This window comes from Amblyomma mixtum, chromosome 10, assembly GCF_055824585.1.
Source record: "Amblyomma mixtum isolate Tamu chromosome 10, ASM5582458v1, whole genome shotgun sequence".
NCBI lineage: Eukaryota > Metazoa > Arthropoda > Arachnida > Ixodida > Ixodidae > Amblyomma > Amblyomma mixtum.
In genome coordinates this window covers 59,065,370-59,080,703 of record NC_143021.1, presented here as the reverse complement: position 1 = coordinate 59,080,703, position 15,334 = coordinate 59,065,370, and the positions used below count along the sequence as shown (strand labels likewise).

At 44.1% G+C, this 15,334-nt stretch overlaps 1 protein-coding gene across 1 annotated transcript in view; it reads left to right on the top strand.

Annotated features, from left to right (window-relative positions):
* LOC149325886 (uncharacterized) overlaps window positions 1-2,292 on the top strand; it is a 77,399-nt gene extending 75,107 nt beyond the window's left edge. Inside the window, exon 5 of the mRNA XM_089562624.1 lies at window positions 1,696-2,292. Within this exon, the coding sequence (XP_089418750.1) occupies window positions 1,696-1,898 (203 nt within the window). The 3' untranslated portion in view covers window positions 1,899-2,292. The remainder of the gene's footprint in view (window positions 1-1,695) is intronic.
* Window positions 2,293-15,334: the final 13,042 nt, after the last annotated feature.

Sequence of the window (15,334 nt, the reverse complement as noted above, 5' to 3'; positions counted from 1 at the left end):
ACTTTCCGGCAAGATTTTTTGAACAAAACACAGTGCAAAATTATTAGCGATGATGCATCAGATGATTGGTTTTGGTTGGTTTATTGGGGTTTAACGTCCCAAAGCAACTAAGGCTATGAGGGACACCGTAGTGAAGGGCTCCGGAAATTTCGACTACCTGGGGTTCTTTAACGTGCAATGACATCGCACAGTACACGGGCCTCTAGAATTTCGCCTTCATCGAAATTCAACCACCGCGGCCGGGATCGAACCCGCGACTTTCGGGTCAGCAGCCGAGCGCCGTAACCACTGAGCCACCGCGGCGGGGCGATGCATCAGATGAATACAGTGACAACACTGCAGATATATTTCAAAACAATAAACAATAAGACAAGCGAGCACTTTCAAAATGTCTAGAAACTTTAGCAACTCATTTTCGTCACGAAAGTCGAAGCGTAAACCTAGGCAGTGCAAGCCTGTCAGTTTGGATGTATCTAAGCAGTTCATACAGATTCTATTGGCTAACAGTTTACTCTTAGCAGCGGCAGACAAGTATATTTTTAATAACTCATGCTGATAGTGACCGTTAAAATCTTAGATTCCCAGCGTAGTTCACTGCAGGATGAAGCCCGTTGTTCTAAAACAGCCATAATTGGGAACGGCAACATTAAATAGACACCTTAAAATGCCGCCTTGAGTTAGTGTTAGTGAAGAGGGGAGCCCTATCACAATGCGTCTACCAGGTTACGATGACGAAGTAGCTAGCGTAGCGTGTTTTGTTGTATATAATACATCATATCATAAATGCTTAAAACAACGCACATGAACGGTTCCAGTACGCAAGAATATAGATCTCGTTCACCTTACCGGTTTTTGCCTTTCTACTCTCATAGCACATTGAGTCTCTTCGATGCAGGGACAAATGATGCGAATGCGCGAAAATTTCGAAAATATATTTATTGCCCAGACTCCTCTTATTAATTACGCATGGCCACCTTGCTTAAAAAGGTGCCGGAAAAGGGAATCATTACACGGCGTTAACATACGCCCTCGTGAGCAGACTAAAGTGTAGGAAAGGCAGATTTTTAGTTTGAGTTCATGTTGGGTGATGGGAAAGTGCCGCCTTCTCGGTTCTAGTATAGTATTAGGTTGCTGCTGCCATTTCATCTTCATCATCATCATCATCATCAGCCTGACTACACCCACTGCAGGGCAAAGGCCTCTTCCATGTCTCTCCAATTAACCCTGTCCTTTGCCAGTTGCGGCAACTGTATCCCCGCATGACAGGTGTAACGTTAAGAGATCGAAAGAGGGTGGAGTGGGTGAGGGAACAAACGCGACTTAATGACATCCTAGTGGAAATCAAGAGGAAATAGTGGGCTTGGGCAGGGCATGTAATGCGAAGGCAAGATAACCACTGGTCCTTAAGGGTAACGGAGTGGATTCCAAGGGAAGGCAAGCGTATCAGGGGGCGGCAGACAGCTGGCATTTAATACTAAAGAAATTGCTACCTTAACCGGTATAGCTGAATTCCATTGGAAAAAGCGGTCCTGCTGCAAGCGGTATTCACTGGCGGAAAGTTTTTGCGTTCTATCCTATGTGCGCGCGCTCTGTGCCGCTGCAGAAAATGGAGACGGGAAATATGAGCCCCACGAGTGGCGGAGAATGAGGCGTCACTCACGCAAGCCTCTCGCTGCGTCTGCTTGCACTGTTCAGGTTTCTTCCGGGACAGCTACGGATCCTATGACGGCCTCTTCCGGCTCATGGGCGGAATGGTGTCCGTGTCGTTCCTGCTCACCGGCCTGCTGTGGATTTCTGATCAGCGGAGGAGGTCGACGTCGAAACGCGCCAAAGCCGGCGACTCCGATGATGTGGTCACGGATTATGACATATCTGCACTAACGGAAAAGAGCTCGTGACCTATAAGGGTCCAGGTGCTCACGCGAAGAGCTCAAACATGCAAAATAAGGAGCTTCGCAGGATAGCTGAATAACGGTGATAGTGAGCATGAATGGTAAATTTATGCGAATTATGTAATTTTGAAAGCCATCAGAGTATATTACTCAGGGCTAGTTTCATCACTACACCAGCACTAAGGGAGTACCTCATACTGCTCAGGAGTGCTGGAAAAAAACATTTTTTATCAAGATAGGAGCTTTGACAACAGCGCATTATTTATTGTTTTCAAAATGTTGCATATAAGCAGGCATCTATTTGCTTTACACTGAAAGAAAATGAACTGATGCGTATTGCATCCACGAAAGCTTTCCGTCAATAAATGATACCTGCAAAGTTGTCGCACCCGGGCCTTATTCAGCGAACCTGTATCTCAATACACAACGTCCATAGTACCGCACGCTGTTTGGAGTAAACACTAGATGAGACGCGACTAATACTTGTCAAGTTTTCCAGAAGACATTACGCCTGGGTTAAAAAACACTGTTGACATAGAAATGCAACATTCCATCCGCGGCTGACGCAGGTGTCTTCCACAGTCTGACTAAGCCTTACAATAAAAAGTTTTAGACAGTCTACAGAGTGTCTATAAAGTCTATAGACTGTATATACACAAATCATAGACAACAGTCTATAGGCAATACAAATACCATAGACGGTCTATAGACAACCTGCACATTTATGGCAATACACTTTTAGCATACTTTTATTTATAGACACTCTATAGATTATGAATAGACAAAAAGCAATATCTATAGGAAGTCAATAGAGTCAATAAGAAGTCTATAGACGGTCTATAGACCATTTTTATAAGGGAACAAGGGCTAACAGCTTGCTAGCGTCGTTCGACAAACTCATGGCTGCTTTGTTACGAAATTTATAAATGTTTCTTGTTTCAGTTCCTATCATTATATATTCATGCATATCTGTCTACAAATAAATTCTTGGTGAGCATACCGCAGTGGTAGGCCAGGCACAAGTTTTAATATACCGGCTGACGAAGGCTTGATAACATCATAAGGCGCAGGGCTGTTTGGAACTACTGCGTTGTTTTCAAACTTCTTGAGCAGCATCGACATGAAGGACAAAGAAGAGACACACCGCACATGCACGAATAAAATTAAGGGGACCATTCTGAGGCAAAAAAAAGCTTCATGCATACAAGGATGGGTAAACATGTCAATACGAAATTTAGTATTCACAATTCAGCATTGGTTTGGTTTGGTTTATGTGTTTTAACGTCCCAAAGTGACTCAGGCTATGAGAGACGCCAGTGCAGCATTACCAAACTGAAGACTGAACTGAAGAGCCATTTATTCACAGAAACAAAAAGTGTCCATACAAAGTTTCATTAATGCATTCTACGCTCTAGCTGGTATTCATTGTTTTTCTCTTGCAACTTGATATCATCCTAAAGAGCGGAATAACAGGGGATTGAGCTTTGCAGCCAACAATAAAACCAATAAATTTGCTTTAGCCTTCCAAAACATCAAAACATCACGTTTTGACCCCAAATGTAGCCTTCTGTTAAATTAAAGCTCACTTAATTATTTCAAGCGTAAAAATTTTGGAACACTGCGTAAAATAAAACCATCAAGCAATTGTAAGAACAAAACAATTCCGTTGACCTGGAATGCCCTGTTGATTGAGCTGAGCACTTTTGAAAAATGTCGCGTGCATTATTTCGCGCCTTCTTGACCGCTGTCTCCTTCACAAAGGCGGACTTCGAAATTGTTTGCTGTGTTTCAAAAAACGCAATCCGGTAAACCCTAAAAGCAGTTGTAGCAGAGGTATCGCGGGTCAGACGAGCTAAATTTCAACGTAATATAGGCTAACACATTCGGTGGTTCAAAGCTAGTAATAAAATTTCCTGTTCCGCAAGTGACGCGTTTTCCCGCACTCTCCCAACTTTCATTACGGACGGAAAATGAAAGACGCTGTAGAGAGGCGGCATTAACAAGCCATAAGGAAAAGTAACGGAAGGAAAATGTTTAGTACATTTTAACCTATTTCTTCAACCCATTGAATTATAAAAAGAAAGACGCCCTCACTTTTTTTTTTCAAAGGCAAACACAGCGGTATTTCTTCCACAGTTTATGCGAGAGTTTGGAACCTATTACAGAAGGTTGCAATTTGGTTGCGTATATGCTCTGTATTTTGCAGTTTTATATCTAGTACGAGATAGAGAAAGCGCGCTTTACTTATATCATGTGCTCTTAAAAACAGAAATATTAGGGAAAGAAATAAAATCCTGCTCATTTTATACTACACATTAACTACCAAACGCAAGATGCAAGACAAAGAGATTGCAAAGATGAAAATCACTGAAAAGACTATTTATTTATTTTTTCAGCACTCAGTGCATGCATAAGCTCTTATCTAAAGTGAAAACAATTTATGGGAATTAGTTTCATCGCATGTAAACCAATTTACATTGCAGTATACATAGTGGGAACAAACAAGAGCTAAATAAATGTCTCTTTTAACTAGCGGTATCAGGATATGCCTTACACAATAGATCAAGCAAAGAGCTGCGGCCAGTTTAATTTAAATGCTATTCTACTGGTCTGTTTTCCCCTCCTACAACGATCACACCGGAAATACACAATAAAAGTGGGAACAACTCACATGCTTAATTTCTAAGGTAATTAACTATAACCTAATGTGATTGTCTAACGGTTTATGGTTTTTGCGCGTTTAATGTGTCAAAGAGAATCAGGCTATAGGGACGCCATACGCCGTAGTGGAGGGCTCCGGAAATTTCGACCACCTGGGATTCTCTAACGTGCGCTGACACTGTACAGTACAAGGGCCTCTAGAACTTCGCCCCCATCGAAATTCGACCGTCGCGATTAGGATTGAACCCCCGTTTTGATGATACCCTAATGGTTTGCATTTTAAATGGACAAGCAGAAACTTACTTTCCTCAACATTTAATTCAATTTGCTGAAGAGACACCAAATCATTGGCCTGTCAAGCCGTGCATTCGATTGCTGTTCAAGTGCTCGAAGATGTGAGCTGGAAAAAATACTGTAGAAGTGTGTGATGAGAGGCTAGTTGGTAAGACATTCTGAAGACGTAAAACTACGCAGGAGACAGGACACAAAAAAGATGCAGACAGGACTACGCTCGTCCTGTCTGCATCTTTTCTGTGTCCTGTCTCCTGCGTAGTTTTATGTCTTCGGAAAAAATATTGTTATTGTCAGCATGCAAAATAATAGTAGTTAATCGAATGCGAGCATTTTCATTAATAGACCAACAAAAAAATGGTCCCAAAAAACAAACCATGAGGGTCATCAAAATTCGCCGTACCTAAATTATATTTTACATCATGAACCTTTGTATACTGCCTCCTCTCTCAATCAAGTAACTCTCCAATAGCGCATTTTCAACTCCACGACTCCTGTAAATCTTTAATTTCTCCGTAATACTCATTTCTTCACAGAACCGAATGTTATGCTAAAATAAAGGAAATCCCCAGCTGAAAGAATCCAGTTTTAATAATTATTCATTACACAATTTTTATGCCTAAGAGTGCTCTTTAAGTTGATTTACGAGGCTCAAAACCGTACTGTTCGTTTAAAGTACATTTTAAACTGCATATTAAGCTTGTAAGAAGTTCTTTAGCTGCATAGAAAATACGTGGTCAGCCACCCACACAAAACGGTGCCAATACACGAGTTTGACGACACATGTTCGGGTCGTTTGTCATCAAACCTTAAACAACAAGATAACACGCGCAACTTTTAGTTTGTCGGGTAATACTCCAGCCAGCAGTATTCCATTAAAGGTATTCATAAGGGAGTGGCGATATTATGAACAGTGCTTTCATAGGAAAAGAGCAACGTTGTCATCAGCAGGTCGGCATTTTTTTGCAAACAGCAATAACTACACAAACGAATTTATTTTTACAAATACGTTGCAGAATTATAAAATCCGGGCTTCGGGAAGGCAAATACTAGCGCCAATGTTTAAATATCTGTACGCTCCTGCAGCTGTGAAGCGCTCCTTAGATTACCTGCCAATTGAGACAACGGCGCAATAGCCCACTGAACGGTAGTTGAGAAGGAGGATGTTTTTTTTATTGCTTTTATACCTTGCGCAAATAATGTGCGCTTGTGTAACGCAGACGGAAACATATTTATATACAATATGGTCTTATCATTTTTTTAATCTGTATTGGTCTATTTCGAAAATTGTTAAGTCGAAATGCATCACCCGGGCTTCTTCCTGAAAAGCATGAAAACATTTCGTTCGTTTGTTCGCCTCAAGAATGCACATGTCATGGATTTTTTTTTTGTTCTGGCCTTCCTTTGCTTTTTAACAATTTTTTGTTACAAATGTTACAAATACTACGGCGTCCACTACGGCGTCCGACATAGCCTGAGTTGCTTTGGAGCGTTAAACCCCGTAAACTAACTAATATTTTCTAAAGTCGTGTTAGGTTTGCGTGTCGCAGCAGACGACATATCTCTTCGACGTACGCAACGACGGTCTCACTTGGCTGTTGGATACGGGACTGCAGACATAGCTGCCTTTGAGAGCGCAGCTCTTAGGCGCCCGTTTCTGCGTTTCGCGGCGTCGCCGTCGTCGTTAGATGCCCTTACGAGCTGTTACATCGGCCCGCACTCTTTTTTGAGGGCGATCGTTTTGTGGGAGAGGGGGGGGGTCAATGGAATGGATGTGTTTTTCGGCCGTGGTGCCAGCCAGCCACTAAGGAGCCTAACGAGGGGGCGGGACAGCATCTTGTTCGCAAGTCCTGCCCACGCCAGCTGCACGCCTCGATTATTACCAAATATTACCCAACTAAGGGTAGTTGGACACACATGCTTAGCACTCGCTGCCAGAAAAAAAGAAAAAAACGAAGAAATGACTAGGAGAGGAGAGAGTTGTGAGAAAGGACTAGGAACGATAGAGGGGAGGACAGGAAAAGGCGACGGCTGATGTCGCCCGGTAGAGTCAGGCCGGAGGTACCGTCTACAGGAAGCTCGGGCCAAAGTTGTGTGTTGCCTCCGCCGAGGGGCCTTAAAGGACCAAACGCTCGGCATCGGCTTTTCTACCAAGATCCCCTTTTCCCCTGACATGGCTGAGCCAAGCACGGCTAAGCGCGAATGCTCGGGTCCCAAACTAGTGGTGTCGGAACTCACCAATATATGCACGCTGCAGAAGCCCCTGCGGGTACCGAATGAAAGCCAGCGAACCAAAGTCACAGCACCGTTTTTCCGGAAAGCAACCGAAACACTACCAAAGTACAATGTACTTCGTATTGGAGAAAGAGAAAAAAACTGATATGGCTCTGTCCCTTTCTTAGTCTCGGAAATGTATAATTGATCCCTTGGGTCTAGGCAAAAACATTCAAAGATGACCTGTAGGGACCTACTCCTGTATGTCAAAGACAGTGTACAATACCACAGACTTTCCAATCTAGAGTCCATAGGGCACATCTCCACGTCAGTCAGTGCACACCGATTCCTGAACTCCTTCCGCGGTGCTATTTTAGAACGCAGCTCTCAGGCACCGTTTCTGCATTTCACGGTGTCGCTGTCGCCGTTGTCCGATGAAACCAGCAGCGGACACCCTTTAGGCTGCGAAACCAAAGAAGCGGGAGCCTAGAAAGGAGAAAGTAAAAGCGCAACCACCTCCCCTTCTTACCAACCGGGGCGCCGGTGGGGGACATAGCTGTTCATAGCAACCGTGACGTCACACAGTAGCGGTAGAACAAGCGCACGCGCCTCGGCGGTGGCAGCTACAACACCGCTCCTTCCCCAGACGTCTCCTTGCACTCGAGTGAGTGAGGCGCATGGCTCCGAAGTGGCCCAGTGATTGGGGAAGCGGCAGTGGGTTGACCACAAGGCTTTCGCCAAGCACACTTTAGAATTTGCAAAGTGTCATCGGTATTTTTTTGAGGAAAGGATATGGGCAGTGTCTGCCTCCCACAGCGGCGAAACTAATAAAGCGGGGGCTTGGAAAGCAGAGGGTAAAATTTGTAAATTGGTTTTTGAGGAAAGGAAATACGCAGTACCTCTCACACGTCTCATTCCACACCAAACCAGAGGGAAGACACATAACTGCCCTCTTGGAACAGTGGACACCTCAATCGTGCTTTAAGCTACTTTGCGGTAGTGACAGATATGCGCTGCATGCTAATTGGCATTGACAACTTTGTGCCAGAAACACTGCCACCAGTCAGGGTTTCAGGGTGGGTGGAGTCTTTAATGTAGATATAAAGACAAGCAGAAATTTCTTACCAGTTATGCAGCAGAACATCCCGTTCCGCTCGCTCGTAACGGCTCCCACAGCTGGGACAACCTCGCGAAATACTTGCCCAGACCTCGCCTTTGAGAACCAGGCATTGGTGCAGCAAGTCAAGCATATATCCATCTATTTCTCCGTGTGCACACAGCTTCCTCTATGAAAATCAAGAACTGTTAGTGGAGTGTTTTTTGAAGAAGGAATATGTGAGAAAAATAACAAGTAGTCTGCAATTATACATACATGTCTTGCTCAGATTCTTTGCCTCAGTCTATCGAAAAGCTGAAACAGCTGATGAGCAGCGATCAAATTTTGCATCAGGAAGTAACGTAATCGTCGGCAATTTTTTTCTTTCCGGACTACACTCGTGAAGGTCTTGAGGAACTGCCATTTGAACGATTCCCGCATCGCCAGGGAAGCTTCCCGAGGGAAGCTGCATCAAGAACAATTAAGAGCCTAGATATCCCTTAAGTGAAGAGCGAATCAAACGAAAAATGGAACCTAAAAACTTGACAGTCACGCAAACACTTTAATTTGAGTCGTGCAAAATTGAGATGGCCTAAACGCCCAGTTTTGTGCCTAATTGCATTCAGCACACGTTCTACGTAGTACGAATAATTTTTGTATTTGCGAAAATTATTTCCGCATCAGTTATTTCCATTTTTCTATCTGCAACAACTTTGTGCAGATCACCGTCAAGTCCAGTTAAAGCATGAGCACCCCAAGATACATAAATTAGTGAGAACAGCAGGCGCGTAGGCAGGAATTTTTTTCGTGAGGGGGCCCAAAGTAAATTTCAAGCGGACCGGAGGGGGGGGGGCGCTTCTTGGATGCGTGCCTTGTGGGCATTTACAATAATAATACTGCCTTGCCCGCACCGCCGAAAGTACAACGAGCTTACCTCAGTACGCAGAGGAAAGACTGGACAGATGTTACCACATGCTATACCCGCCACGCAAACGGTTAATGAACAAACTAGCGGCCGTATAAACATTAGTGGGAACATGGAATTGCGGATGTGTTCTCACTTTTTCTTTTTTGCTCAAAAAGGCTGCAGCCATATGGGTCCGTAAGTACAGGCTGATGTCGCATGGTGACCGTATACATGCAGCAGTTCATAAGGCTTATTTACGGTATTTCACATCTACGTATAACCTCAGTCAACATGTTTTCTTCTTTATTCAATACTGCAAACCTTATATAGGTCCAAGCACCCTATTGAAAAATCCGGTATCGCGGCAAACCGGATTTTACCGGAACATATCGGTTTCATACCGGTCCGGTATCACTCTCATACCGGCGAGACCCGTCCGGTTTGATGGCTATACCGGTTCATACCGGTCCGGTATCGATCCCAAACCGGACAGACCGCTCCGGTACGGAGCTCATACCGGACAGTCCATTCCCGGTTCGAAGCTCAAACTGGACAGACCAGTCCGGTACGGAGCTCAAACCGGACAGACTAGTCCGGTACGGAGCTCAAACCGGACATACCAGCCTGTATTCAGAGCGATATGTGCCGCGGTTTTGGTGCTTGGTCTGCAGATTGACTGTTGTACGCCAGCAGATATTTTTTAGGGGAAAGGTGGGGGCAGCGCGCGCATAAGTGCGATAATCAACACATACGCGGTTTTGTTGAAAGGGCTAGGAAAAGAAAAGGGCTAAGCGTGAGCTTCGCAGTGGCAAAACATGCAGTTTGTGCATGATTTGGTGATTTGAGGGCAACCGCCATATTGGCTTCCCGTGCAGCACCCTGACAAAGTCAAGGCGGCTGTGTGCGGGCACACGGCTAGTATATATCCGCCAGCAGCCTTCGTAAGTCCTGCGCAGATTACTCTGGATTTCACAGTGCAGAACTTCACGACTGGCTGATAAACATGGCGAGCCTCCGGTGACTGCGCCAGAGGCTCCGAAAGGTTTGTTACTGTCGCGTTCATTGCAGCAGCTGTTCGCTAGCGGCAGTCTGTAGCGACGCATCGATGAAGAAAGAAAATTCTTGGTTTTCGTGCAGGAATTCTTTGCACTTCTTCTTCGTCAAGTGATTGCCCATTGATAACGCAACTTGTCCAAGTGCCATCCCGAGCGGCCCCACCCTTCACTTTATCAGGAAGGCATACTAATCACAAATCGCCCACAACATTTCTATCGACGAACAAGATATCAACGGAGCCGGCAGCTTGCGGTGTTCCCTTAAGGGCGACGCTTCGTGCTAGCTAGAAGATACAGCGCTCGAGAGAACAAAATAAAAACAAAAACCACCTGTAGAAACCTTACACGAGTAACCCGTCTTTACGCAAATTTTTTAAAGCTTTTTTTTTCTCTCATCACCGCCTTCTCTGCTTTTCCTGGGTCCGTCACAACAAAAAAACCTGCGCATTCCTGGTCTTTCTATCGGGCTTTGTTCCTTCCCCTTGGGCTCCTCTGTGTCTGTCAACCCACTACCGAACATTTTAAGCCGCCCTCCCGACCACGCTTCCCGCGACTTCCATGAAGTGGCGAGGAGGTTCCGATTCTACTTGTTCACTGTCCCCGGCCGCTTCGCGGTGACTTTTTGCAAAAGTGCCCCCCCCCCCCCCCCCCCCCCGCCTTTCCTGCGTTTGTTTGGAACAGGTTTTTACTTCTCTCCTGCGGCTGGGTTGAGTGTCAAGCGATGAAGGTAGCTGGGAAAACACGCTGGCACTCGCTCGTTGGCGTTGAATTTGTGTTATACAATTTTTTGCGACTTTCTTCGTGTTGCCTTGATCAATCCATGATCAAAGATGACATCGCCTTCCATGCGTACGTCCAGTGCAAATATGGTGGAACCCTATCATCCTTGTCTCAGTGATGAATGACTTCGCTCCGAAAGACGTGAGTGGTGAACATTTGACCAGTGGAGGCCGGTGGTGAACATTTGACCGGTGGAAGGCGGATTTTATGACGGCAACGTCGTGCTGCTAGGACGTAAGTACGCATTTTAAATCACTCTGTTCTTTAAGTACTGCCTCCGTCTCGGTTATATGCTCGGCGTCAACAGAAACGTTCTAACTGTTCAGTGTCTTTTTAACTAAAACTTTGTAGACTGCACAGCGTAGAGGGACGAAATAGCGCAAAATTTTCTTTCAGTTACATACCGAAATTGCTTGTCCTTCATGATAGCACGACTAAAATTAGTTTTATAGTTTGTATTATTTCTTTACAGAGGCACATGGTGTATACGTGCGAGAGCAATCATTGATAAGCGTCCTGAGGGGGAGCGGCTCAAGGACCTTGAACAAACATCACGCATCGCATCAATGCTGCGGTATGTGCCGTGAATAATGGAGGATGACCACGCAAGCATCGCAATCGTCTGAGCAACCTGTTTACACACCAACAATGTTACGACGCAGATTTATTGATTCAAATATGGAAGGCGGTAGGTGCATTCACGATACTGAGCATAGCCAATGCTCAGGGCCTGGCGTCTTGAGACGCCTGGCTTGTCTGTGGCTTGTCTGGGCCCACGGGGGCCCGCAATTCAGAGCCCCGTTTGTGCTACTGGGGTATGCATTGGTTATTGCATACAGGTCCACCTCGGGAATGGAATTTTTATTCCTTCGGCAACGTGCGCAGCAGTTATGGTGGCACCCAAAGATTCGCGTTTCTGTAAAGACGCAGCCTTTGGACGACTCCACAACTCCTGGAAAGGGGCGTTACAGGGCAATCTTGCCATCGGAACCTGAAGTCAGAAGCCTCCACAGTGGGCAGAAAGCCAATGACCCCTGAAAAGCTACAAGCCATTGGCCGTAAGTTGCATGTCACAGTGCTCAATGCATTATGTTGTGTGTCAGTGCGCAATTAAATGATAAGCTGGGGGCATTATGTACTACCAATCATATTTTCTTTTCTGCAGGTGCTTTTGACTACTTCATTGGCCAGCACCCTGTAGAGACACCAGCGCCGGTAGATCGTCGCAAAGAGTTAAATTATTACCTTAGTGAGCTGGTTCAAGACATGCGGAAAAAATAAACATCTTTTGGAGTTTTTGATGCATTATAATACTCACCAAGCTGCCAATACTTTGGTAAAAGGTGGGAGCAAATAACACAATGGCACATCGACTGCAATGCGAGTTGTTGGTAATCGCAGATTACCAGTTTCTGAGGCTCTGTATATTTCAGCATTTGGCATGTACCGTCTTTGTCAAAAGTAACGAGGCTGCATGGTTTGCTTCTAGCTTGTATAGTGGAGCCCTTCCGACTTTCCTATAGACCAAAAGTTGTTGGAAGGCAAGAAGACCCCCAGTCCTTACCTTCAACGACCATTTCAGCTTCAGTGAAGCTGTGAGTGCTCCACTGTAAAAGCTAGAAGCAAACCATGCAGCCTGGTTACTTTTGACAAAGACTGTACACTTATGGCCCCAGTTTTTGGGCAGATTTAGTCCAAGTGGGATATATTTGAAGCATTTTATTCTGCCTTTGTCCTGTGATACAGGGCCCTCCTGTATAATACGGGCCTAGCCTGTTTAATACAGGACTGTCCTGTATTCCGGTATGAATTTTAAACCGGAACCGCATACCGGGTTATTGTACAGGATTTGCGATACTGGAGTATCCTGTACAAAACAGGAGAGTCCTGTATTATACAGGACTGTCCTGTTTTATACAGGATATTCCAGTAATCCGGTATCGCAAATCCTGTACAATAACCCGGTATGCGGTTCCGGTTTAAAATTCATACCGGATTTTTCAGTAGGGCAGGGTGGGTAAAATGGCAAACAAAGCAATAATAACAAAGTTACTAAATATCAAAGTGTGGCGAAAGGCATTAAAGAATCATTCCAGTCGATTACAGTGCGAGGAAAACAAGAAAACTTGAATAAAACTGTTCTTGCAAAATACGAGGTCAGAGAATTAGGATGATAGTGGCGTGTATACCTCGACGATGAAAGCGACAGATATGGGCAGGGTTAATAGCTAATTCTTGCTTCCAAAGCAAGTAAAGAAATTCTAAATTTAAATTTTTTCTTCGTTGTGCAAGACATTGAATACCATTAACCTGCATTATTTCAGAGGGTGAGTCATACAGCGAAAATTTACAGTAAATAAACCTTACTGCTTTTCTCTGTACCCTTTCTAGGTGGGTGATATTGTGTTTAGTAAACGGGTCCCAGACAACGCATGCGTATTCCAGTTTCGGTCTAATTAGTGAATTGTAAGCAAGTAATTTTACGCTAGGGGGAGAAGTTTTAAGCTGATGTCTTGAGAAATATAGTTTGCGGAGTGCCGAAGAGCAGATGTTATCTATATGTAAATTCCATGATGAAGTGTTAGAAGTGTGGCACCCAAATACTTATATTTAGTCTCTTCCAGCAAAGGCGACGAACCTAGCCTGTAGTTAAAAGAATGCGGAGCTTTTTTGAGAGAAGCGAAGAAAGACGGTCTTATCAGTGTTAAGTATCATGTCCCACATTTCACGCCATTCAAAAATCTTAGCAAATCTTAGTTAAGATGGATTTAGTCGTCAATTGAAGTTATTTCATGAAAGAGCACACACTCATCCGCAAACAACCTGATTTGCACATTCGGACGAAGTTCAGTGGTAATGTCATTAATATACAATAAAAATAATAATGGCCCCCGCACACTTCCTTGGGGCACGCCAGAGCCGACTGGAAGCCAACCTAATTGTTGCTCATTAACTGCGACAAATTGGTAGCGATTGGTTAAATAAATTGATGTCCATATGATCAAAATTTCCGGGAGGTCAATGCGTCTGAGTTTTAAATCAGTTTGTCATGTGGAACTCTATCTAAAGCTTTGCTGAAGTGAAGAGATATTGCATCAATCTGGCCGTTCTTATCAAGACATGAAACGAGTGAATGTATTACTGTCACTAGTTGTGTCATTGTTCAGTATCCGTTTCTAAACCCGTGCTGGAAATTAGAGAGGACTGCATGAGCATCTAAAAATTCATTAATCTGGTTGGCAATAATATGTTCGATTAGTTTACAACATGATGACGTAAGCGATATTGGACGGTAATTTTGTAACGTTGCGCGGTCCCCTTACTTGTGTATTGGCGGAACCCTGGCTATCTTCCAGTCGCTCGGTAGGCGTTAATGAAGTAATGAAATACGAAATATGATAACTAGAAACTTTGCAACAGATTCAGCATATCGCTTCAGGAACACGTTAGGAAGGTTGTCGGGAACACATGCTGATTTATTTTCTTTAAATTCAGCAGCATTGAAACTACGCCAGGCTATGAAATAAAGTTTACATCACAGAGGTCAAACACTGCGTCACTGCATGGACAAGCACTGGAATTTGGAAACACACTGTGAAAGTAGTCATTGAAGTGGTGCGTAATATACCCGTGATCGGTAACTACAGAACCATCAACCAAAATTTGCGACACTGGTTTCTTTTTTTCGCTTATATAATTCCAAAACTTTTTTGGTTCCTCTACAATGAAATTTGGAAGCACTGTATTAAAATAGCGTTCTTTCGAAGAGTGTACTGCACGTGCAAGCCCTTCTTTGAAATCCTTTAAATTATCTAAATGCAAGCTCCGTTTCCTTAACCTTTTTATCTTTCGCTTTAAGTGGATTATTTCACGCGTAATCCACGGCGTTTTTCTACAACAAGTTTACGTTTGCTTGGCACAAACTTATCTATACAGTATGGGCACATATCTTCAAAACGGCGCCAAAGTGCGTTCAAATCAGTATCATTTAAATCGATGAGGCATGTTTCCAAATGTTCTATAATGGATGCATCATCTGCACGTGAGTAGTCTTTGAAAGAACGTTTCACACGGTTATTAGATTGAGTACAAGCTACAATGAGCAAGCGGACACTGACAAGCAGGTGGTCAGAGATGCCTTCCACAACTTCAACAGTGTATTCAGGTAATCCGCTAGGCAAAAATACCAAATCCAGTACAGAATTGCTAGTTCCTTGCACACGTGTCGGTTCCTGGACTATTTGAATTAGGTCATGTGTTAACATCATGTTAAGTACACTGTTTAAATTATTGCTGTTTTGAGGAAGGGATTCAAAACGTTCCCAATTAACGCCTGCCAAGTTTAGGTCGCCAATAAGTACCAATTTGCTGCTTTGGAACCGAGACATGTGCTCTTCCAGTTTGAACCGATAATCAGCTGAGGCATCAGGAGGTCAAT